Source organism: Sus scrofa, chromosome 12, assembly GCF_000003025.6.
Source record: "Sus scrofa isolate TJ Tabasco breed Duroc chromosome 12, Sscrofa11.1, whole genome shotgun sequence".
NCBI classification, from domain to species: Eukaryota; Metazoa; Chordata; class Mammalia; order Artiodactyla; family Suidae; genus Sus; species Sus scrofa.
The window spans coordinates 6,217,853-6,241,402 of record NC_010454.4 but is presented as its reverse complement, the minus strand read 5'-3'; the positions used below and the strand labels follow the sequence as shown (position 1 = coordinate 6,241,402).

Below are 23,550 nucleotides of genomic sequence, written 5' to 3'. Positions count from 1 at the left end.
TCCCTCTCCCCCGGCCCCACCCCCGCCGATGGGCCGGCCCGGCTCTCCCTGCCGAGAGATGGGCCGGCCCGGCGGCGGGCGGGCAGCGGCGGCGGCGGCGGCGGCCCAAGATGGCGGAGCTGCAGCTGGACCCGGCGATGGCCGGGCTGGGAGGGGGTGGCGGGAGCGGGCTGGGAGATGGGGGTGGCCCGGGCCGCGGGCCCCCCAGCCCTCGCCCCGCTGGCTCCACACCCCGCGGACACGGCCGCCCGCCCACCGCCGCCGCGCAGCCACTGGAGCCGGGTCCCGGACCGCCCGAGCGGGCAGGGGGCGGCGGCGCGGCCCGCTGGGTCCGGCTGAACGTGGGCGGCACCTACTTCGTGACCACCAGGCAGACCCTAGGCCGGGAGCCCAAGTCCTTTCTCTGCCGCCTCTGCTGCCAGGAGGACCCGGAGCTGGACTCAGACAAGGTGCGCCCCGCCCTCGGGCGCGCCCCCGGCCTTCGAACCCCTTCGTTCCTCCTAGGCTGGTCCCCAGATTGCTGCGCCACTCTTCTCACTGGCGGGTTCCTCGGGCCGGGACACCCTTCCCACCTCTTTCCCCGTCAAGCTAACGCCAGGGGCTCTTCTCCATCCTCAGGCGCAGGCAGCCTTTCTCTCCTACCCCGCCCTTCGTTCTCAGCGCCTCCTACCCCACACTGTGCCCACTCTCACCCACGAGAATCCACTCCACACCCCTCCTCCGAATTCCTCTTTGCACCTCATCCCAGCCCCTCAGGTGTGCGTGAGTTTTTCCCTGGCTCCTCTTCAGCCCCTCACCGCCTGTGGCAGATGCATCCAGAACTGGGTCAGGATGAGCTAAGGCATCTTTGTAGCTTTCTCAGACTTCCTCTCGGACCCCTGTGCCAAGTTGGGTGAAGCCTGGGTCTGACGATGACAGCTGCAGGAAGTGCTTCTCGTGATATTACACATCTTTTCTGTGATCCTGGTCCCTGAGCTCGTATCTGGTAACTGTCACTGTTTCAGATCCATATTTGAGATCATATACATTCCTTGGAAAGAGGTTACCATTTGCCAGTGCAAATCTAAGCTGACCGGCTAAGACTAGTGAAAATGAAACCCAAAGAGTGCCATTGGGCAAAAGATGCGTGGCTGCTAACCAAAGAGTTGAGAGTGACAAGACACTTAACCCATTTTCAGTTTCAGCCGTTTGAATTTCTTTTTAACTTTATACGTTCATCTTTTAATTTCCAATTTATGGGCATTGACCATTACTTCACTGCCTTATAGCCCAGGTAGCACTCAGGTGTTCCTTTGCAACAAAGCTGGGGTTGGATAAACATTGGTCGATTTCATTTATTCATCTCCTGCTTCTCCAGTAATAAATCTCAGATTGAAGACCGGTCCTGCCCTAACTTTAAAGAGTTTCCAAAATCTTGCTCAGAAAAGAATTATTTTTATCTGCCCCCAGATTTTCCTCGTTGCAGTAGCAGCCAGTTTCTTCTTGTTCCCTTTACTGTAAAGATGAGTAGGATTAAAACTGCTCAGAGCCAAGTCCTGGCAGTGCCAAGCTTCCTCTGGGCACAGAGCTAGGATGTGTGAGTTACAGCTGCCAATGCACACTCCCACTGATGTTGGCCCTGAGCTCAGGAGCAATGCCAACTAAACAGAGGTTTTCTTGGAATTAGGAATGTGACTCGGGGACAATAGAGAAGTCAGTATGTCCATCTCACGCAAAAAATTTTGGTCCTGCAACCATAGCATTTTCTTCTTCTGTTTCTTAGTAACAAACGTTCCAAAGGAAGAATGTTGGTAATTGTTTCTGAGGGAAGATTTTAAAATTTCCAGCTAAAGCCTGGATGATGAATATCACTGTACATCTGTAACACCCTCCCTGGAATGACCTTAAAGTCGGAGATGCATAAAGCTAGCCTTCTTGCCGATGGTTTGTGATAACCAACGAGCAGAACTTATCCTCTCACTGGTGACTTGTGACAGAGGGGTGGAAATCCTGCCCTGACCTAGTCGGAAAGCTGCACAATGACACCCTTGTGTTTGTTTGGCAGGACGAGACAGGGGCCTATCTGATTGACAGGGACCCTACCTACTTTGGTCCCATCCTCAACTACCTCCGCCACGGGAAGCTCATCATTACGAAGGAATTGGCAGAAGAAGGTAAGAAGAGTGTTTGCACAGGACATTTTTAAAGTTCAGGCCAAATCTTTAAAGCTGTTACACACACTTGAATTTTGAGATAGTCATTGAGCTCCTGTGCAGGTGTAGCAAAGGTTGATGAAAATGAGCAGGGGGCCAGAGTTCCCGTTGTGGCGCAGCAGAAATGAATCCAACTAGGAACCGTGAGGTTGCGGGTTCAATCCCTGGCCTCGCTCAGTGGGTTAAGGATCCAGCATTGCCATGAGCTATGGTGTCAGTCACAAACGCGCTTGGATCTGGCCTTGCTGTGCCTGTGGTGTAGGCCAGCAGCTGTAGCTCCACTTAACCCCCTAGTCTGGGAACCTCCATATTACCACAGGTGCAGCCCTTTAAAAAAAGAAAAAGAAAAATGAGCAAGGAGCCTCCAGTTATCTAGTCTTAGCTGAGAGGTCTTGAAGGAGCCCTTTTAGCCTCTCTTCAGCCCTCTCCAGGAGAAGGAAGATAGGCAGCTCAGCTTCGGGTGTAGCGCCGGAAGTTTTTTCTGAACCTGCAGGATCGTCAGGATCCCTTTTTACGTGTACTTCTTACCAGCAGTGAGCATCCACAACCTGAAGCAGAAATCTCTGACGGTTCCATACGTTCAGTTTTAGTTTGAACTTGCGGCTGTTAAAAAAATAAAATAAATAATAAAAGCTTGGCCTCCTTTCTCTTAAGACTCGTCATGCTTCCTTATAAATTTTTGCAGCTGACCTAAATCATGTTCCAGCCCATTGTCAGGTGCATCATTAGTTGACTCATCAGTTAGGTTTGTAGGGCATTTGGACTGTAATTGGGTCAAGACATCTTTCTAGAAGGCTGTCTTGGTCTCACTGATATGTTCAGTTGAAGATTGGGGCCTGTGCCTAAATCCGGGGCACCCTGACCCAGCTCTGGGTAGGAAAGCTGTAATGGCCATGCTGGTTAAGTGGCTGCAAAACGCCACTCTTTCAACCAATCAAGAGTAATTACTGCCCTTTTTTTTTTTTTCCTTTTCTTTTTTGGCCGCACCTTTGGCACATGGAAGTTTCCTGGCCAGGGATCGAATCTGAGTGACAGCTAAGACCTGCGCCACAGCTGAGCCAAGGCCAGATCCTTAACCCACTGTGCCACAGCAGACACTCCCCTCTCCCCCCCCCTTTTTTAATGCCTCCTCTTTTTTTTTTTTAAACACTTCAAATGCTTACAGATAGTGGGACTAGTACAATAAATTACATACATCCAGCTTCAACAATCACTAACTCATAAGTAGTCTTATTTCTTGAAACAGGGAACCTTAAGCATCTTTTCTAATGCCTGGAAAAATTTGTTTTGAAAATAATTTCAAACTTAGCGAAAAGGGCAAAAACAGTACAAGAAACTCCCTTTACCCAGATTCACCAGTTTTTAACATTTTTTGGTCAGATATGCACTGTCATTCATCCATGCTCTCCTCCCACTTTTTCCTCTCCCCCTTCCACCGTTTTCTTTCCTGAACTGTTTGAGACTGGGTTACAGACTTCACCTCTTAATACTTGAGCCTGTTGTCCCAGTAACAAGGACCTTCTCTCACATAGCCACAAGTAGTGAGCAAAATCAGGAAATTTGATATTGGTAAATACTTTATAGCTTATAGTCTAATTTTGTCAGTTGTTCCAATAATGGCCTTTCTGGCAGTTGTCTTCCTGGTGCAGGATCACACATCCCCTTCAGTTGTCCCATCATCTTTGATTCTGTTTAGCATGGGATTCTTTCAGTGGCTGCCTTTTACATTGTTCAGATAACAAGCATCTTATCAAATTTGGTCCACATAAATTTATATACATACACAGACGTTTGGTCAGTTTTAGGACAAACTGGCTAAAAACTGCAAGCTCAGGAGTTGTCCAGCAGGACTAGTTCCAGGAACTAAGTGCCATATGGAAAAGGTGTCTTGCAGCTAATGGGCAGGTGCAGAGATTGCTGGGGAAGGTGCCAGGTGGGAAGCTGTGGGGCTGGAACAGAGTAAACAGAGCAGACCTTTGTGCTTGACGCACTGATGCTGGGGAAAAGGTCATGGGTGCACCCCAAACCCCAAAGAAACATCTCCCAGGCTGAAGGAGACAGACTCGGCTTGCATTTGAAGAATGCAGTTCGTGGTGAGCATGCCAACTCCAGCCTCTGCCTGCTGTGTTCTGGGGGAGTTTGCACACTTCTTACTGCGGTGTGATCCTCTAGGTGTGCTGGAGGAAGCGGAGTTTTATAACATTGCGTCGCTCGTGCGGCTGGTTAAGGAAAGGATACGGGACAACGAGAACAGAACCTCACAGGTAATGGATTTTGAACTCCTGAGGGGGGAACTGTCCCAAATGGCTCTTTGTCCCCGTGATTTGGAATGGACCATGTGCTGCTCTGCGAGATCCCTGCCTCTCCCCTTAGAGCCAGAGGTCTGTGTGGAACACTGTCCATCCGCCAGACTTGTTCCGAGCAAGGAAAGCGAGGAGAAGAAATCACAAAGAAAATTAATGGGGAGGTTGTGGCTGCTCACCGTAGGGCAGCAGGAGGAGCCACAGTACTTGAGGTTCAAAGCCTGTGCTTTCCCACGGAGTATGTGTCTCCCTACATGTCCACATGGAGGCCAAACAAGCTCTTGCTTCGGCCTGTTGGCTTCTCTTTATTGGAACCAGCCTTCAGCCCGTGACCATGTCACATCTAGCCTCATGGGAAACCAGTTACGGTGTAGACTTTAGAAGTGGCTTGCGAATCATGCTTCTAAGAAAATAATATCAAGCTTCTCTTTTTATTATGAGGCCTGGATTTTTACATTAGTGGATGTGACAAAAAACAAACAGAATTTGCCACTTTGTTTGAGAAGGGAAGGCAGTGGGGCACACTTAGCTTATTTCATGTCACATCGGCCATCGTGTGTCTCAAGTAGCCACAATAGCTTCTCTTAGGCTCTTGGGTCTCTGGGACTGCAAGGAGGAAGTGCCCTCAAGAAGCTCAAAGTCTAGCAGGGAAAAACAGATGCTCCCTTTCATGTATTTAGGCTTTATTTTAAGAGAGTTTAACTTCAGTGACAGGGCAGAGTCAAATCCAGCATGACTTGCCTCTTAGCCCATCAGATACTGGTGGTGGATGCTTTTCTGAGATCTAATCTATTGCAAGATAGAATTTTCCTGTGAGGAGATCCCTTTATGGCTCAGCAGTAATGAACCTGATTAGCATCCATGAGGATGTGAGTTCAGTCTCTGGCCTCAGTGGGTTAAGGATCTGGCATTTTCATCAGCAGTGGTGTAGGTCACACAGCTCAATCCTGCGTGGCTGTGGCTGTGGCTGTGGTATAGGCCTGCCGATTCAGCCTCTAGCCTGGGAAAGTACTTCCATATGCTGCACGTGTGGTCCTAAAAAGAAAAAAAGAAAAAAAAAAAAGATGACTTTTCTGCAAATAAGAAATAGGCAGTATGTTTATTTTCTAAAGTAAAAAATAGTTCCTTGTTCTTTCCTTTTTTTTTTTTTTTTTTTTTGTCTTTTTGCCTTTTCTAGGGCTGCTCCTGCGGCATATGGAGGTTCCCAGGCTAGAGGTCAAATCGGAGCTGTAGCCCCCGGCCTATGCCAGAGCCACAGCAACTCAGGATCCGAGCCGTGTCTGCAGCCTACACCACAGCTCACAGCAACGCCAGGGATCGAACCTGCAACCTCATGGTTCCTAGTCAGATTCGCCAACCACCGCGCCACGACGGGAACTCCATTTCCTTGCTCTTTCTGTGTTGGACTTCACATATCAAAATTTTCTGGCTCTACATGGAATTATCTGAATGATAATGGAGACTTATGATAAAAAAATGAACTCTCTTAGCTATTTTATCTCCAGCACTTTGCAAAGGTGGAAAGAAGGGCTTCTTCATTTAATTCTCTTGCATCTGGCCAGTGGCTGAAAGGCTCCCTTTTAAGGTTCAAAGATGAATTTGTCATTGGTGTGCAGATCACCATATGAAATATGATCTAGCCTCACCAGTCTTTGCCATTGCATGTATACATGGCACTTTCAGTCTTCCAGATACCTAATAGCTTAGACATTCTGAGAATCTAGCCTCATCTTCAGTTTTCCACATTGCAAAAAAAAACCCTTTTGATTGCTTAGTATAAATTTTGATGCTACCATAGATTATGTAATTTGAAACCATTCAGATCATGGCATCTGAACACACTCAGTTCTTTGCCTTCAGTGAATTCCTTGAGAGCGTTGTAAGGATTTCTGTTTGATGACAGCAATTAAGTTAATTAGTCCTCTAGATTCTGAAGCTTATGGATTTATACCCAGTTGGAAGCTTTTTTATTCTAGGAATGTCACGACCCTTTTGATGTTAATTGATCTTTCCATCTGGCCTCTTTATTTAGTGGAACTCTGGGCAGTGGATTTGATGTTTTTCAAAGACGACCTCTTTTGCATTTGGCACACGTGGCTCTGAGGCCGAGTGTGGGTTTCCGTGGCTGTCCCTTCAAACATGTTATCTCCTTTAATTTGTCTCCATATAAAGAGGACATATGGGGAGTTCCCGTCGTGGCTCAGTGGTTAACGAACCTGACTAGGAACCATGAGGTTGCAGGTTCGATCCCTGGCCCCGCTCAGTGGGTTAAGGATCCGGCGTTGCCATGACCTGTGGTCTAGGTCATAGATGCGGCTCAGATCCCAAGTTGCCTTGGCTGTGGTGTAGGCCAGTGGGTACAGCTCCGATTTGACCCCTAGCCTGGGAACCTCCATATGCCACAGGTGTGGCCCTAGAAAGACAAAAAAAATTAAAAAAAGAAAGAAAGAAAGAAAACACATGGCAGGCAATCGGGGGAAGCCTAAGGTGTGGGGGACCTACCCCACCTTTTTTCAGATATGTGACTCATATCTTTTAGCGGCACCATTCTGCTACGCCGCTGTCTCTGGTGGTCTTTTTTGCTAACTGATTAATCTTGGTGCATTTGGGAGCGCCAGCATAAAGAGGCGGTACAGAAATCCTAAATACCTGTGGCTTTGGCAGCTGTGGCCACTCTCAGGTCTCTTGTGGTGCAGGACCTCTTAGCATATAAAACAGCTGGTGGTCTCTGAAGCACATGGCTTGAGTAATTGAAATCCTCGGATTTGTCCTTACATTTTACAGGAAAGGAAGGAAAGGAGAATGTTTTTACCTTGGTACCTTTTTTTTTTTTTTTTTTTTTTTTTTGTAGGGAGGCAATTACATTTCTTTAGAGAGGAAAGATATGGAGAAAATATAAGCGCAGGCAGACTGGGTTGGGGGGTGGAAAGGGAGAAAGAGAAAAAACAAGAAAGGAAGAGAGACTTAGTTCCTTGTTTAATGGTAGCTGTACCTTGTGTTTTGATTTTTGGTTTTGTTTTTTTGCCTTTTAGGTCCGCACCTGAGGCATATGGAAGTTCCAGGCTATGGATTAAATCAGAGCTGTAGCCACCAGCCTATGCCACAGCCACTCAGGTCCCAGCCAAGTCTGCAACCTACACCACAGCTCATGGTAATACCAGATCCTTAACCCACTGTGTGAGGCCAGGGATTGAACCTACATCCTCACGGATACTAGTCAGATTCATTTCTGCTGCACCACAACGGGAACTCCTTTTTTTTTTTTGTTTTTTTTTGTACCTTGTTTAAAAGGACAAAATATAGAAAAAAGAGTACAAAAAAAAAAAAAATGCAGTGTTTTCAGGCAGACCTGGGCTCAATTCCCAGCGCGACTTCCGATCTGCGTAATTGCCGTATGGCTCAGGCAAGACACTGCACTCTGAACACCAGTGTCCTATGTGCCTTCAGGACCGCAGTGAAGACTGGAAGAGAAGGATGTAGCCCTTGGGGCTGGTGGCGCTTTATAACCAGTAGCTGCTTTTATTCATCCGGTATTTCCAAGTTGTTCTAAAATTAATTTTCCAGGTAGCTGAAGCCAACTCATTCCTTTGAAAAAGTGTTAAGTTTTCCTCATCCTTAAGGAAATAGTCCATATTTTCTTAAAATTATTGAGCACATGACCAGACACCATCGATAACCTGGGTGGCTGTTGCCTCATGCCCTCCGGGGTGGCCAGTGAACGTGCTGTTTTTACTGAGAAACTACGGGCTGCTGGCAAAGGGCATAGTGGGTGGCCGCCAAGAAAAAAATCCCAAGCAAACTCCTCTCCGGTCGTTATTCTTTTGAAGAGCCTCCCCGAGGCAGCTGCAAGCCATCGTGTCCTTGAAAGCGTTCTTCAGAGTCTGTCTGTGCTTGTCGCAGGGCCCCGTGAAGCACGTGTACAGAGTCCTGCAGTGCCAGGAGGAGGAGCTCACGCAGATGGTGTCCACCATGTCCGATGGTTGGAAATTCGAACAGGTAAAGTTTCTCAGGCGGTGGCGGCCCCGAGTCTCAGCCCGGGGGTCTCGCTCTTCCAGCAGTCACTGTTTGCAGCCAGTGAATCACCCTGGGGGTTGGACACGGCCAGGTGTGTTCCTGTTCAGAAACAGGAAAAGAGAGCCCCTCCCTCCATGTGGCTCCTTTGCGGGGTGGGAAGTGAGGGTTCCGTGACCAGAGGGAGCCAGCCAGCTTGTTTAGGCTTGAAAGTGCCTCTCTGGGTTTTTTTTTTTCCCCCTCAGAGGGATTCCTCTCAAAAGTGCTGTTGATGGAGGTCTCCCGAGGCAACAGTAGGTTATGGATCCAGCATTGTCCCTGCAGCGGCTTGGTCACTGCTATGGCACAGGTTCAGTCCTCGGCCTAGAAATTTTCATGTGCCACAGGTGCATCCAAAACATTTTTTTAAAAATTAAAACTGCTGTTGACACATTCTAGAATAAAAACCTCGAGGAGACTAGGGGCCAGCTGCTCCTTTGCTCGTGCCAGGGTCAGATCTTTTCCATTCTGGATCCTGGTCGGGTTCGTTACTGCTGAGCCACGACGGGAACTCCACATCGTTATCATTCGGGATGTGTGCCGTCCACCATACAGAGAGTGGTGAGCAGGCCTGATAAGAAGGGGTCAGACAACCGAGCAGGTGGTGTGGCCGTGTCCCCTCAGTGCGCAGGGATCAGTTCATCAGCTTTGTGCTTGTGATCCAGGCATCAAAACAAAGCACCTGAGAGACAGGATTTTCCTGTTTTCTTCCACTAGATGGCAGAGTTGTTCGTCTGGCGTCTTCAAAACCCAGGGAGGCTGGGCATGAGTAGAATGACTGTTGTAATGAATCCTCCCTGTTTTTATGTAGAGTTTAAGAGGTCAGTTGAACTGTCCCCAGAAGCTTACTGGTTTTTTGGGGGGTTTTTTTGTTTGTTTTTTGTTTTGCTTTTTAGGGCCGCTCCTGCGGCATACAGAAGTTCTCAGGCTAAGCGTCCAATCGGAGCTGCAGCTGCCGGCCTTCACCAAGGCTCATGGCAACGCCAGATCCTTAACCCACTGACTGAGGCCAGGGATCCAACCTGAGTCCTCATGGATACTCGTCGGGTTTGTTTCTGCTGCACCACGACGGGAACTCCAGCTTACCATCTTTTTTTTTTTTTTTTTTTTTTTTTTGTCTTTTTGCTATCTCTTGGGCCGCTCCCGCGGCATATGGAGGTTCCCAGGCTAGGGGTCCAGTCGGAGTTGTAGCCACCGGCCTATGCCAGAGCCACAGCAACGCGGGATCCGAGCCGCGTCTGCAACCTACACCACAGCTCACGGCAACGCCAGATCGTTAACCCACTGAGCAAGGGCAGGGATCGAACCCGCAACCTCATGGTTCTTAGTCGGATTCGTTAACCACTGCACCACGACGGGAACTCCCAGCTTACCATCTTAAATAAGTTACCCTGTGTGTTATCAGTATCGTGTTGTAAATCAAATTCCCAAGCTTCTCTGTCTTCAGAGCAATGCTGGATGACCCTTCACACTTACCTCCCACTGCAGAAGCAATGCTGACTCATGCGTCAGCCTAGTTCTGGTTCAGGTGTGTGTCCCAAAATGTTGCCCTGCGTCCACACCAGCAGTGTTTTTTTCCCTGGTATAAAGTTTTAAAGGCAAAGGTGGCTCAGCAGTAACAAACCTGACTAATATCCATGAGGATGCGGGTTCAGTCCCTGGCCTCGCTCAATGTGTTAAGGATCTGGCATTGCTGTGAGCTGGGTTGTAGGTCACAGATGCGGCTTGGATTCTGCATTGCTGTGGCTGTGGTATAGGCCGGCTCCTAGCCTGGGAACTTCCATATGCCACAGGTGTGGCCCTAAAAAGACAAAAAGAAACCCAACAACAACAACAAAAACTATTTGTGAAACTAGTGAATGTTTTTTAATCTTACTTTTCTCAGCTCATGAATGTGCTGTGGGAGGACAAAATATTCTCCCCTTGCCTCTGTTACACGGACGAGAAAGTCAGGGCCCAGCAAAGCCCAGCCATGCGGCCAGTCAGTGGTGCTCTCCTGACTTGAGGCCTCGCAGCCTCGCCAGGATGACCTCACCCTCAGGCTCAGCCTCTCCCTCTGCGTGTGAATTGCCTTTGCAGACGAGATCCTGGATCGATCCTCCAGGAGCTGTTCCGTGACTCGCTTGGTGCTTTCTAGAGCCTTGCACTGCCAAGCTCCTGGCTGGGACATCTGCTTAAAGACCAGCCAGCTCTGTGGAGGTGTTTTGGCTGAAGCAAGTGTCCATTTCCATTCACAGACACGCCCTAGCTCCTCTCAGGGTTTGTGAGCGGGACGGTGATCCTTTTCCTCCGGGCTGCTGCCTCTGGCCTTGTTTCAGGCGCTGGGTTGAGGGGACAGTGGCAGAACTCGAGCTTTCCTTGGTGGGGGGGGCCTTGTCCGGGCCACCCTGGTGAATAGCAGCTCCGTTTTCCCTGAGGCCCTGATAGTCCCAGAGAATTCTTCCTCCTTGAGAAGCAAGACAGCAAGCGCGCTCAGGAGGAGCAATGGATTTGTGCAGCACCCGAGAATTTTCAGGTCACTGTATGCTCATCGTCGTCTTGTTTTATCAGCTCATCAGCATCGGATCGTCCTATAACTATGGGAATGAGGATCAGGCAGAATTCCTCTGCGTTGTCTCCAGAGAACTAAACAACTCGACCAATGGCATTGTCATTGAACCCAGCGAGAAAGCAAAGGTAAGTGGCCGCACCCAGATTTCGCCTCTGACTCTGCTCCCCGCCTCTGCGCAGGCCTGGCCTGACCTGTTCCTCACTGATGTTTCGCGTTCCTTCTCAAGCCAGCTTTGCATTTCCCCCTCATTTTGGCCTTTTGATTGTTGTAATTGTTGGAGCGGCAACAGAGGTGTTTAGTTAAGACACATGAAGCAAAAGGGGGTAGTCTTTTTCCCAGCCCCTGTCCAATCCATGGCAAAAGCTCATGGCCACTCATCACGAGAAGGTGAGGGTGCCGAAACTCAAAATTGGAAAGTATTTTGCCTTTATATTTGGAAACTGTTCTCTCTCTCTTTCTCTCTCTCTTTTTTTTTTTTTTCTTGCCTTTTCTAGGGCTGCTCCCGTGGCATATGGAGGTTCCCAGGCTAGGGGTCAAATCGGAGCTGTAGCCGCCAGCCTAAGCCAGAGCCACAGCAACTCGGGATCTGAGCCACGTCTGTGACCTACACCACAGCTCATGGCAAGCGGGATCCCCAACTCACTGAGCAAGGCCAGGGATCGAACCCACAACCTCATGGTTCCTAGTCGGATTCGTTAACCGCTGAGCCACGATGGGAACTTCCTCTTTTTTTTTCCTATCTCAAGAGAAAAAATGTTTGGTTACTTCTGTGAGTCCCTGCCCCCTTCCGTTAACTACTGGAAGACTGTTGTACGGTGTTATCTTTTTTCTCCACCGAGCCCCCTCACACACACACACCCGCACATGCTTCTAAATCATCAGCATGTGATGAGCCTGAACCATGACCTTTGGTGTGGAAGAAGTGGTCCAAACAGCACGCAAACCTTAAGCCCGGCCGTGTTCAGCAAGCCTTTGACAATGGCAGTGCTTCAGGGGAGGTGGCCTTGCCTGCTGGGGAACTGTCTTGCTTCCTGACGGTTGTCATGCTGCTCAGCGGGGCCCTGTGGAAGCCGCGCCAGGGCCCTTCCTTTCCCTCAGCCCTAAAGCAGCTGCATCCAGAGTCCAAGCCTCAGCCCTTCTTCCCCGCCTTCCCCTTCCAGATTCTTCAGGAGAGAGGATCTCGGATGTAAATTCCAGAACCTTCGACAACAAGAGAGCCACTGGCCGAGCACACCTGTAAAGTTCAGTCTTGCTCCTGTACAGTGACCGAGCTACCGCAGAGCAGAGCCGAGCCCGGCCCCGCCCCCAGTGGAGAAGCGTTCTGGTCAAAACCAAAGGAACCCCCCCGGCCCCCACCCGCAGGAACCCGAAGACAGATGCAGCTTCCAGCCGCAGAATACCTTTTCAGAAACCTGCTTTTGTTTTTGTAGCCAGTGTTATAACAAATCTTTACCACGCAGCCAGGCCAGGTTCCCAGTCGGAGCCCATGCAGGGATTGGGGAGGGGAAGGCCCAGGTCCTCGCACACGCTGTAGGCAGAAGCCGGAGCAAACAGAAGAGGGTCATCCCTGAGCTGTGCCGTGTTCTCGCCCGAGCGTGCCACGTCGGATGGTGACAGCCACCTGGTAACACTCTTTCCCTCCTAAGTGCCCCGAAGCAACGCAGCAGATGCAGAGGATTCTCGCTTCAGGTTGTTGAGTTGCGGTTTGATGGAGCTGCCCTGGTCCCCCGCGTTGCTGTGAACAGAGCTGCTTTGAACAGGCGAGGAGGGGGCCCTTGGTTGTGGTTGGAGCCCGGGGGTCGCAGCCCAGGATTCTGAGCACCCAGCTGCTACCGTGTTCGGCTTTTCCTCATTTGTCTGGGCAGCCTGGACCCCCCAGGTAGCTGGCTTTCTCTGCAGGGAGAGGTTTGAGGCGGGCGGCCTCCTGCACCGAGTCGGGCAGGCAGGTGGGAGCTTAGGTAGCTTGTGTAACTGCTTCTGCAACCTTTTCTTGCCCTCCATTGGCCCATCTTCCTTCCCTGACTTTCTAAACTGGGACTTTGGACCGGCCCTCCAATGGCTTAGGGTGAGGGCGGCTGTTTCTTTGAACGTTGCCACACATGTCGTGTTGTAGTACCCATGGTGTCGTCATTCTGTGACTCGCGGAAATGCCTTGACCAAAAGTGCGATATTCGTTTGTGTCCCTTGGTTTCTGACCATGGCAGACCTGCCTCACGCCGTCCCCCATGGTGGCTGTGCACTTGCTGGGAGCCCTGAGGCCTCCCTCACCCCAGCCCTCCCGTCAGTTCTTCCCGTGGGGGGCCCCGGGGGCGAGGATCCAGCGCCCTTTGACCCGGAGTAGCAGAGCCCTCCTTTGGGCTCTGACCTCAGAGCTTGGAACTGGACTTGCTCTCTGCACGCTTGCGTCTTAGGGAGCAGTCAGGGAGCGCAAAGGGCCAGAGACCCCTCACTTTTCCCCAGGTGACTTTCGCAGTGTGGCAGGTGGTCCGCAGAAGCGGGAGGTGCCCATGAGGAAAGCTCCATCCACAGAAGCCCCCTTCGGCCCGTGGCTCCGGGGCCCCTTCAGAGCTGAGGTTCTCTCTGCTCCACAGCTTGACTGCTTACTGCGTGGCTCTGGGGTGGTGGCTTTTTGAAAGTGACTGTCGACTGTGCCAAATGTCTTTTGAGCCTATACCATCCTCCTGCCCAGATGGCATAACTTCTCCGGGATTCTCACGTTGCCCTCACCTCCCGTGAAGAGTAGGGTAGAAGAGTGTGCCCAGGGTGTGTGCTGACGACACGCCGTGTCTACACACCAGCCTGAACGTGCTTGTGGGCACCTCAGCAGTCCGGCCCTTGCCCAGGATGTTTACAGCTATAAGATGTTAGAGGAACTTGACCTGCGTCCCATCAGAAAGATTGCAGGCCTCCATCCTGTCATCTTTCAAGAAGAAAAAAGATTTGAGTGTGTCAAGGAAAAGCTGCTCTGACCGAGGAGGACAGAGGATGAGAAGCCAGATGTCCTTTGGCCACTTTGAATAAGTAACACCCGCCTGCGAAGAAGGGAAGCCATGTCACCTGGGGCCTCGGGCCCCATCAGGTTTGCTTTCCTGGGACTTGTTGATAATCAGCCTCTGGTCCCAAGCCAGCGAGGAGCGCAGAGGGCTGCGGGGCAGCTGTGATCCAGGCTACATGATGCGTAGTTACTTTCCTCGAGCTTCTCAGGCCCACGGTGGATCCTGGGCAAAGACTGCTGAGCCCCTTGCTAATAAGCGTGCTGAGAAACTAGATGCTGGCTTTGACCAAGCTCCCTCCTCCCGGCCTCCTTCAGCGCCCCAGGGAATTGGAAGGTGATTCTTTTCTTAAGGTTTCTGGAAAAGTATCTTATCCACGCCCTTGATGAGCCAAGTTGGTGTCTCTTCTTGAAAGCCTTCTCCCTCCAGGAGAGGCCGGCCGATACCTCCACGGAGAGGTCTGACCGGCAGCTTGGGGGTGTCATGTGACCAGGGACCCACACTCTCCGGTCGCCCAGTCCTGCCACAAGGGGAGTGTCACTGCTCCTCCTCCTCTGCCCAGGTCGGAGGCCAGGCCCAGGGAGCAGCCTGGCACCTCCTGAGTGATGACACAGTAGCACGCTTCCGTCTTTTCCTCAGAACCTGCTCTTCTTTGCTGGCAGTGAGGCAGGGTCCAGCCTCCTCTAGGGCGACTTTGTTTCTGCAGTTTCAGCTGATCTCAGGGGCGTCGGGGAGTGTAGAGGAGGAAGGGGCAGCGCTGCTGAGCAGTAGCCTCACCCACACCCTCCAGCATGGCCTTTGATCCCGACCTTTGGGACCATGCCTGTCACTTGTGGGTGCCCTTTGTTACCATGTGTGTGTTTGAATAAAGTCTAAAATGCTGTGACCCTTTTTCTTTCCTCCTGTCAATAAAGACATAAAACAAACTTCTGCATCTTGAAACCTTTGGTGTATGTTTTCCACGACTGCAGTCTCCTTGGTGTCTCCTGGCCCTTACTGTCGATGATTCTCAAGCTGTTCTCAGCAGGTGAGTGTCACTGCACCCCTTCCAGCAGGGCGTCTTACACAGTCCTCCTCTCTCCTGCTGCTAACACTGCCTGAGGGGGTGCGGGGCCCTCTTCCTCCTGGCTTTCACTTCACCGAATCTGAAAGGACCCAGAGAGTGCCGAGAACCAGAAGGTGGGGACAGATGGGCCTCCCACTGCAGAGCCCAGAGCCCGAAAGGGATGGGAGGAGTTTGAGATGGTTTTTAAGGGAAAAAAGTCTTCTGGGAGGAAATGTTCTCTGCAAGGAAGAGGATGAGTAGGAAATGTGATGATCAAGTAACCAATGACTTCGGTATGGATCACTGAGGCACCAGACAGGTATAGGACCCACAGAAGGCGTTAGGTCATCCCTGCTGCAGGTGCTTCCAGCTGGGGAGCTGGCTGTACCCCCAAAGGTGGCGAGCAAGGTATGTGGCTCCAAAGGGAGAGCACAGCACTTGTGAACAGGCAGTGTAGAAAGGAGCGGGCCCAGGGGACACAAGTGTCACAGATGTGGTCCTAGGACATAGTTCTTGCTACCAAGACTGGGGAGCAAAGGGAAGAGGTTGGCGTCACTAAAGGTGGAGGGGTTCCCTTCATGGCTCAGCAGAAACGATTCTGACTAGTTTCCATGAGGACACGGGTTCGATCCCTGGCCTTGCTCAGTGGATTAAGGATGCAGTGTTACCATGAGCTGTGGTGTGGGTTGCAGATGCGGCTGAGATCCCATGTCACTGTGGCTGTGGCGTAGGCCGATGGCTACAGCTCCATTTAGACTCCTAGCCTGGGAACCATCATATGCTGTGGGCTCGGCCCTAAAAAGACAAAAAAAAAAAAAAAAAAAAAAGGTGGAAGCTCAGAGGAGGGTCCCTGTGCAGAGAGGCTGCCGTCTCAGGGTGCAGTGAGGCTGGTTCTGGAAGTGTGGAAAGCTGCAAATGAACCACACCGCTGGAACCAGCTACTGCTGCCAGCTATACTGCTGAGGTTTCTCTGATCACAGGAAGGGGCAGGTCTCCTTTTTCCCTCTGGCCTTGCGGTTTCCCTCTCGTGTTCCCTACAACAGCTTCCAAGCCCCAGCAGCACGGGGCAGTCTGGCTGGGGTGGGGCTGAGAGGTTATAGCAATAACCAGCTCCGCCACCTCCATGGCTGCTCAGCATCCATAAATACGCTTCTGTATAGGAACTTCATACAATGACGAGAAGAATTTCGTCTCCATGTAGCAAGATGCAACTACTCTACACAAAGATGTTCTTACCCTCGTTCCAGCATAAGACACTGGGCAGACAGTCATTGTCCCAGGTCTGAGAGACGGTCACACCTGTTTCTCAGCCATGCTAGTTACTCTTCAGCTTGGCGTGGTGGGGGGACATCCAGTTCGTGATGGGCAGCTCAGGCCACATGGTCACGGTCGCTTGGTTCCCCTCCAATAGGGAGCAGGCATGTTTCTCAAAAGGAGAAGAGTTACCTGGAAAAGGAGTCCTGGATCTATTCCAAAGCCCTGCAGTCTACATGGTAAGTCTCCCACTGGGGCTTGCTGGAGGCTCCAGTCGGCATCATTTGCAGGAGAGCATTTGAGTGTCTCTGAGTTTGCTCTGTCATAAAGCCCAGGGGGCAGCCCAGAGCTAAAGTTTTAATAAGAATCATATCACACAGAAGGATTTTTCCATTGGTTAATTTGCCCTTGACTGAACTTTTACTCTCTTAAGCCAGTTTAATTCCTTGGTCGGTTTTCTATCCAATGCAATTAAATTGTTAGCCAAGTTTTCCATTTTTTAACTTAAAAACATTTTCATTAAGGAGTTTCCATTGTGGCTCAGCAGAAACAAACCTGATTAGCATCCATGAGGATGTGTGTTCCATCCCTGGCCTCATCAGTGGGTTAAGGATCTAGCGTTGCCACAAGCTGTGGTGTAGGTCGCAGATGGGGCTTGGATCCCGCGTTGCTGTGGCTGTGGTGTAGGCCGGCAGCTATAGCTCTGATTCAACCCCTCACCTGGGAACTTCCGTATGCTGCAGGTGTCCTAAAAAAAAAAAAAAAAAAAAATTCACTAAGATCATTGTTTTCTATGAGATTTTGTGGCAGAAATTTAATTCAGTTTAACCAGTTCCAGCTTTTGCCCTTGTGAGCTTGCTTTTGTGGTTATTACCTCCTCCGTGTTTATTTTTCCTGAGTCAAATTTGGCAGCTCAAAATCTAGGTCTCACCAAAAAAAAGTGGTTTATCTTGGTGGCACAGTGGGTTAAGGATCTGATGTCACTGCTGGGGCTCAGATCACAGCTGTGGCACGGGTTCAACCCCTGGCCCGAAACCTGCATGCTGCTGGCTCGGCCAGAAAGAAACCTAGGTTTCATATCTAAATTTGAGTGTCTTTAACAGATGTCAGTTTTCTGTTAATTATTTCTAACAAAACACTCACAAAATGGATAGAAGACTAATAGTTTGTATTTCTTAGCTTTCTTGTAAGGAAATTGTGAGCAGATGCCCTTGGCTGTTCTTCGATTGCTTTATGTCTGAGTTTGAGCGATCGCTTCTCACATTTCATTCTGACAACCTTTGCACATGCACCAGCTACACAGTTGGCAAATCAAAGAGCAAAACCTCCTCAAAATATGTCCTGCTTTGTGCAGTTAGTATGGATAGCCAATAAGCACATATTTGGTTGGGGGGGAAGGATTTGGAAGGCTCCCCTGAGTTCTTGAACTAAACCCTGAAGCTGGAGAAGAATGTGGTTGGCAGGTGCAGAAAGGATGGTTAGCCTCACTTCTCTCAGGGCTTGAGCAAAAGTCCACTTATTTTCTGCCATGTGCTGCACAGCCACGTGTGCCTGGATGTGTGCCAAGCACTGACAACCAAAGCTGAGTCACAGAGTGGGAAGGGGAATGCTGGAGGCAGGGGCGGGGGGACAGCCAAGCATACTAGTGGCCAGGGGAGAGTCATCAGAACCTGGGCCGAGATGGAGCGGAAATGTTAAGCCAGAATCAAGACTCTTTGAGATACTTCAAGGCAGCCACGTGTCAAAGAAACCACAAATCCTAAGCAGGATAAATAAAAACACACATAGAAATAACAAAATGGATGAATGCAAATATGGAGAAAGTCTTAAAAGTCACCAGATGGAGAGGAAAAATTCACTTTCAAAGGAACAGCATCAAGACTGACAGCTTCTCAGCAAAGATACGTAAACCAGAAGACAGTGGAATTCAATCTCCAAAGTGCTGAAAAGAAAATAGCTGCCAACCTAGAATTCTATACTCAGTGAAAATATCCCTCAAGAATGAAAAGGAGTTCCAGTCGTGGCTCAGCAGAAATGAACCCAACTGGTATCCATGAGGATGCGAGTTCAATCCCTGGCCTTGCCCAGTGGGTTAAGGATCCGGTGTCGCTGTGAGCCGTGGTGCAGGTCGCAGACACGGCTTGGATCTCACGTAGCTGTAGCTGTGGCGTAGGCCAGCAGCTGTAGCTCTGGTTCGACTCCTAGCCTGGGCACCTCCATATGCCATACCTGTGGCCCTAAAAAGACAAAAAACAGTGAAGAATAGCAATGATATAAAAACATCTTTGACAAGTAAAACTTGAGAATATTTGTCACCAGCAGAAGGTGTGCTAAGGGAAATGCTAAAAGGCATTCCTTAGGAAGAAGAAAATGACCCCAAAAGCTAGAGACATAGGAAGAAATGCTTAAATGGTCAATATTTACATATATCATGAGGGTTGTAATTTATGTAAATATTGACCATTTAAATATTATTAGCACCTTATAGTTTTGAGTATATAAAGAGAATAGATATGCCCCAAAATAGTAAATGTTGGGATGAGATGAATGAAGCTGAGGTATTTTAAGGGTTTCCATCATCTAAGAGTAAAATAACACTTTCTATTAGAATTGATAAGCCATGGACGCAGGTTATAATTCTTCACGTAAAAAAAAAAAAAAAAAAAAAAAAGAGTTCCCATCGTGGCGCAGTGGTTAACAAATCCGACTAGGCACCATGAGGTTGCGGGTTCGATCCCTGGCCTTGCTCAGTGGGTTTAGGATCTGGCGTTGCCATGAGCTGTGGTGTAGATCACAGACGCAGCTCAGATCCCACGTTGCTGTGGCTCTGGTGTAGGCCAGTAGCTACAACTCCGATTAGACCCCTAGCCTGGGAACCTCCATATGCCGCAGGCTTGGCCCTAGAAAGACAAAAAAAGTCAATAATGATAAAACTACAAGTCACAAAGAAAACATAAATTTGTGTGCATCTAATGCTCTAGCCTCAAAGTTGATAGAACTAAAAGGAGAAATAGGCAAATCCAGAGTAATACTAGGAATTTTGTCACATTTCTCAGTAACTGTTAAAAGAGAGCCCCCCTCCCCCCACAAAAAAATGTGTTCGATCCCTGGCCTTACTCAGTGGGTTAAGGATCCAGCGTTGCCATGAGCTGTGGTATAGGTTGCAGATGCAGCTCAGATCTGGCGTGGCTGTGGCTGTGGTGAAGGCCAGCAGCTAGAGCTCCAATTTGACCCCTAGCCTGGGAGCCTCCATATGCCCCAGGTGCAGCCCTATACAGACAAAGAAAAATTCTCAGCAAGCCATGAAGAATCTACAGAATCTGACGTAGGCATCTACAAAAAACATACAGCAAACATCATACAAAATGGAGAAATGCTGAAAATGTTTCCTCTGAGGTGGGGAAATGAGAAAAGAATGCCTTCTATTTACCATTGCTATCCAATAAGTAGGCCAAGGTAACTTTTTGGAGCAAAAGAGAGAAATTGCAAACTTTTGAGGGCATGTACCCTGTTGGGTAGGGAGGAACGGGAACCCAACACTGACAAGCTCTCACAGTGATAAGAGTCTCTCCTCAGGAGTTCCCGTCATTGCGCAGGGGTAACGAACCCGACTAGTACCCATGAGGATGTGCGATTGATCCCTGGCCTCGCTCAGTGGGTTAAGGATCTGTTGCCATGAGCTGTGGTAGGTCGAAGACATTGTTCGGATCTGGCGTTGCTGTGGCTGTGAGGTAGGCCGGCAGCTGCAGCTCCAATTCAACCCCTAGCCTGGGAACTTCCATATGCCGCAGGTGCAGCCCTAAGAAGACCCCCCCAAAAAAAAGCTTTTCTTCAGCCTCATTCATCCCTTTTTTCCTTCTGAGGATCAAAACCAGAGTGGAAAGCAGCAATCCTTAGGATCACCCAACATATAATGTTTAAATCACTGAACTTTTTAATTTTTTATTTATTTTTTGTCTTTTTAGGGTCACACCCATAGCATATGGAGGTTCCCAGGCTAGGGGTCCAATCAGAACTGTAGCTTCTAGCCTACACCACAGCCACAGCAACGCCAGATTGGAGCCACGTCTGCAACCTACACCATAGCTCATGGCAACGCGGTTCCATAACCCACTGAGTGAGGCCAGGGATCACACCTGTGTCCTCATGGATGCGGGTCAGATTCGCTTCCACTGAGCCATGATGGGAACTCCCTCAACTTTTTATGATGGGAACTCCCTCAACTTTTTATCTTTTTGGCCACACCTGCAGCATGCAGAAGTTCCCAAGCCAGGGATCAAACCTGAGCCACAGCAGTGACAATGCCAGATCCTCAACCACTAGGTCACCAGGGAACTCCCTGGCTCACACAACTTTAGACCAAGAAAGTCTTGAAATATCATCTTCTTCAGCAACCCTGTTGATTCTCAGGAGAAGAACCATGGTCCTGATAGATTAAACACGTTGCCCAAGGAGTTCCCATGCAGCTCAGTGGGCTAAGAGCCTGACAGTTTCTGCGAGGATGCAGGTTCGATCTGTGGCCTCTCTCAGTGGGTTAAGGATCTGGCATTGCTGCAAGCTGCAGTGTAGCCCACAGATGCAGCTCAGATCTGGCGTTGCTGGGGCTGTGGTATAGGCTGGCAGCTGCAGCTCTAATTCAAACCCCAGCCTGAGAACTTCCCTATGCTGCAGGTGTAGCCCTAAGAAGAGTAAAACAAAACAAAAGAGCTGCCCGAGATCCCACTGCTGCTTGGTTGCCATTTTCCCTCTCTGGTTGGTAATTTGAGCCCCCCAGGTCCATTGCTGGGGACCCTGGGTTCAGCAGCAACCCCGCCTCCTGGGATGAAGGCTCTGGAGCCAAGAATCACCTGGCAGGGCAGAACACATCAGCACTGCCAGGGGCACAGCTTTTGCCCCGCTGACCTCACAAGCAGATTGCTGGGGCTCCTCACGCCTGAACTGTGACATCAGGGAGCAGCACACTTGCAGGCAGTCTGGAAGAGGGGGGCCAACTTGATAGGGAGACCGCAAAACAGCAGCCAAAGGGAAAGGTGAGAAGGCAGTAGTCAGACCTCCAGAGAGGTGAAGGGCTGGGTGGGGACGCGCTGGGCCACTGGCGGTCCTCCTGGCGGCAGCTCGAGAGGTGGGTGAGGCCCCGGAGCCCGAGCTCTTAAGGTTCTTTCCCTCCCTCCACAGGGCAGCCAAGCCTCCGGTCTCCGGTCTCCTTGACATGCAGAGGGTTTCACGTAAGTAGTGGTGCTGTGACCTTCTTCCCAAGGGCCACGGAAGCTGCCCTTTCCCTTGTCACGATGTGACTTCTTCCAGCCCATCTGCCTTCTTGTCCAGGATTTGTTCCAGGAATTGAGGCTGGGACAAGGAGAACACGAGCCCCAGAGTACGCCCACATGTGGATTGACCGATGTCACAGCCCCTGTACCACAAGGACAGACAGCTGCTTCCAAGAGAAGGACTGCTGTCCCCCTCTAAGGCCCCTCCGCTCCAGCCTTGGCTTCAACATGGCTCTGCTCTGTCTTCACAGGGCCAGTCCAGGACCACATCCCAGCCCCACAGCCCTCTCCCCAGCCCTCAAGACGTCCCCAAGGCCAGTTCCTGATGAATCACAACCACCTCCAAATGTTTGAGGATCAAGTCCTCTGTCCCATTTGCCTGGAGGTGTTCCGCCACCCAGTCACCACCGCCTGCGGACACAACTTCTGCATGACCTGCCTCCAAGGCTTCTGGGACCACCAGGCCACCCTGGGCGAGGCGCTCTACTGCCCGCAGTGCCGGGAGAGCATCCCCTCCAGGCCCCGCCTCTGCAAGAACGTCACCCTAGAGGAGATGGTGGCCTGCCTCACCCAGGCCAAGGGCCAGGCCTTGGGGTCCTCGCCGAACCTGGCGGGGCCCAGGGACGTGCCCTGTGACTTCTGCTCCCCCCAGAAGCTCAAGTCCGTCAAGTCGTGCCTGCAGTGCATGGCCTCCCTGTGCGAGAAGCACCTGCGCAGCCACTTTGAGGACCAGGTGTTCCAGGGCCACCAGCTGCTGGAGCCCGTGTGGGATCTCAAGAGCCGGCTGTGCCGCAAGCACCGCAAGCTGCGGCGGCTGTACTGCCGCACGGAAGGCAGCTGCGTGTGCGGGGCCTGCCTGCTGGAGGAGCACAAGAACCACGACACCATCCCCCTGGAGGAGGAGCGCGCGCGCAAGGAGGCGAGGCCCGAGCTGGCGGGGAGGGACGGGGGCGCGGGGAAAGGGAAGGTCTTTCCGAAGAAGCCCTGGGCATCTTCCCTTGGGGGAAGGTTATGCAGCCATTAAAGTGGTCACGAGGCTCCTGCCCTGACCGGAAAAAAAAAAGTGCTGGCCAGTTGACTGAATAAGGAGCCAAGATCATTGGTCCTGAGTCCTGTTTAATTTTTTTTTTTTTTTTTTTTGGGCACAGAAAAAGGAAAGGCTGAAAGAGAACATAACAAAATACAAATGTGTCATGTTAGGTTGGGGAAATCCCTTTTTACTATTTTCAAATTTTGTTTACTATATTTCTATTGCTTTCTAGAATGGAACACCTATATTCCAGACATTCTATTGTGTATATTCTAGAACCGTGTTATTCCAACCTAACCACCTGTTGATGGTCCCTGGCAAGAAAGGAGCTCGTGGCCAAATGTTAGCTGGCTCATCACACTGCTTCCGTTCAGCTGATACTTTTTTATGGCAAGACTTTCTGTACAAAACAGCAGTGTGTGAATTTACAATCTGGCACTTGTTTTGTTGTGGGTCAGCAGCAGTTTGTAGACAGGCACTTGGAACAGCACTGTCCTATAGAGCAGAATAATACACGAAGATGCCTAAGGAGTTCCTATTGTGCCTCAGCAGGTTAAGAACCCAACATAGTGTCTGTCAGAACGTGAGTTCAATCCTCAGCCTTGCTCAGTGGGTTAGGGATCCGACATTGCCGCAAGCTGTGGCTGAACTCCCTCCACAGCCACTTCTTGTGTCTGAAACCCTATGGTCATCACCGTCAGGAGCAGAAAACCTGATTCCTAAGAATGGGGAGAGAGGAGTTCCCGTCGTGGTGCACCGGAAACCAGTCTGACTAGTATCCATGAGGATGCAGGTTCAATCCCTGGCTTTGCTCCGTGGGTTAAGGACTCGGCATTGCCGAGAGCTGAGGTGTAGGTCACAGATG

At 50.4% G+C, this 23,550-nt stretch overlaps 2 protein-coding genes across 2 annotated transcripts; both read left to right on the top strand.

Annotated features, from left to right (window-relative positions):
* Positions 40 to 15,023, top strand: KCTD2 (potassium channel tetramerization domain containing 2). The gene is made up of 6 exons (XM_021066666.1): positions 40 to 449; positions 2,045 to 2,153; positions 4,365 to 4,456; positions 8,396 to 8,491; positions 11,096 to 11,221; positions 12,257 to 15,023. The coding sequence occupies exons 1-6, from the start codon at positions 111 to 113 to the stop codon at positions 12,284 to 12,286; spliced, it is 792 nt and encodes a 263-aa protein (XP_020922325.1). The 5' UTR covers positions 40 to 110; the 3' UTR covers positions 12,287 to 15,023.
* Positions 15,011 to 23,479, top strand: LOC110255970 (tripartite motif-containing protein 47-like). The gene is made up of 4 exons (XM_021066665.1): positions 15,011 to 15,116; positions 16,546 to 16,627; positions 21,564 to 21,613; positions 21,907 to 23,479. The coding sequence occupies exons 1-4, from the start codon at positions 15,092 to 15,094 to the stop codon at positions 22,677 to 22,679; spliced, it is 930 nt and encodes a 309-aa protein (XP_020922324.1). The 5' UTR covers positions 15,011 to 15,091; the 3' UTR covers positions 22,680 to 23,479.

What these genes read in the sequence shown, in the direction of transcription:
- LOC110255970 (XM_021066665.1), top strand. Translation starts at nt 15,092, where the DNA reads ATGATTCTCAAGCTGTTCTCAGCAG. An exon ending in TCTCAAGCTGTTCTCAGCAG is followed by an intron (nt 15,117 to 16,545) that starts GTGAGTGTCACT and finishes CCCCTCCAATAG; the next exon opens with GGAGCAGGCATGTTTCTCAA. An exon ending in TGACATGCAGAGGGTTTCAC is followed by an intron (nt 21,614 to 21,906) that starts GTAAGTAGTGGT and finishes CTGTCTTCACAG; the next exon opens with GGCCAGTCCAGGACCACATC.
- KCTD2 (XM_021066666.1), top strand. Translation starts at nt 111, where the DNA reads ATGGCGGAGCTGCAGCTGGACCCGGCGATGGCCGGGCTGGGAGGGGGT. An exon ending in GAAGGAATTGGCAGAAGAAG is followed by an intron (nt 2,154 to 4,364) that starts GTAAGAAGAGTG and finishes GTGATCCTCTAG; the next exon opens with GTGTGCTGGAGGAAGCGGAG. An exon ending in ACGAGAACAGAACCTCACAG is followed by an intron (nt 4,457 to 8,395) that starts GTAATGGATTTT and finishes TGCTTGTCGCAG; the next exon opens with GGCCCCGTGAAGCACGTGTA.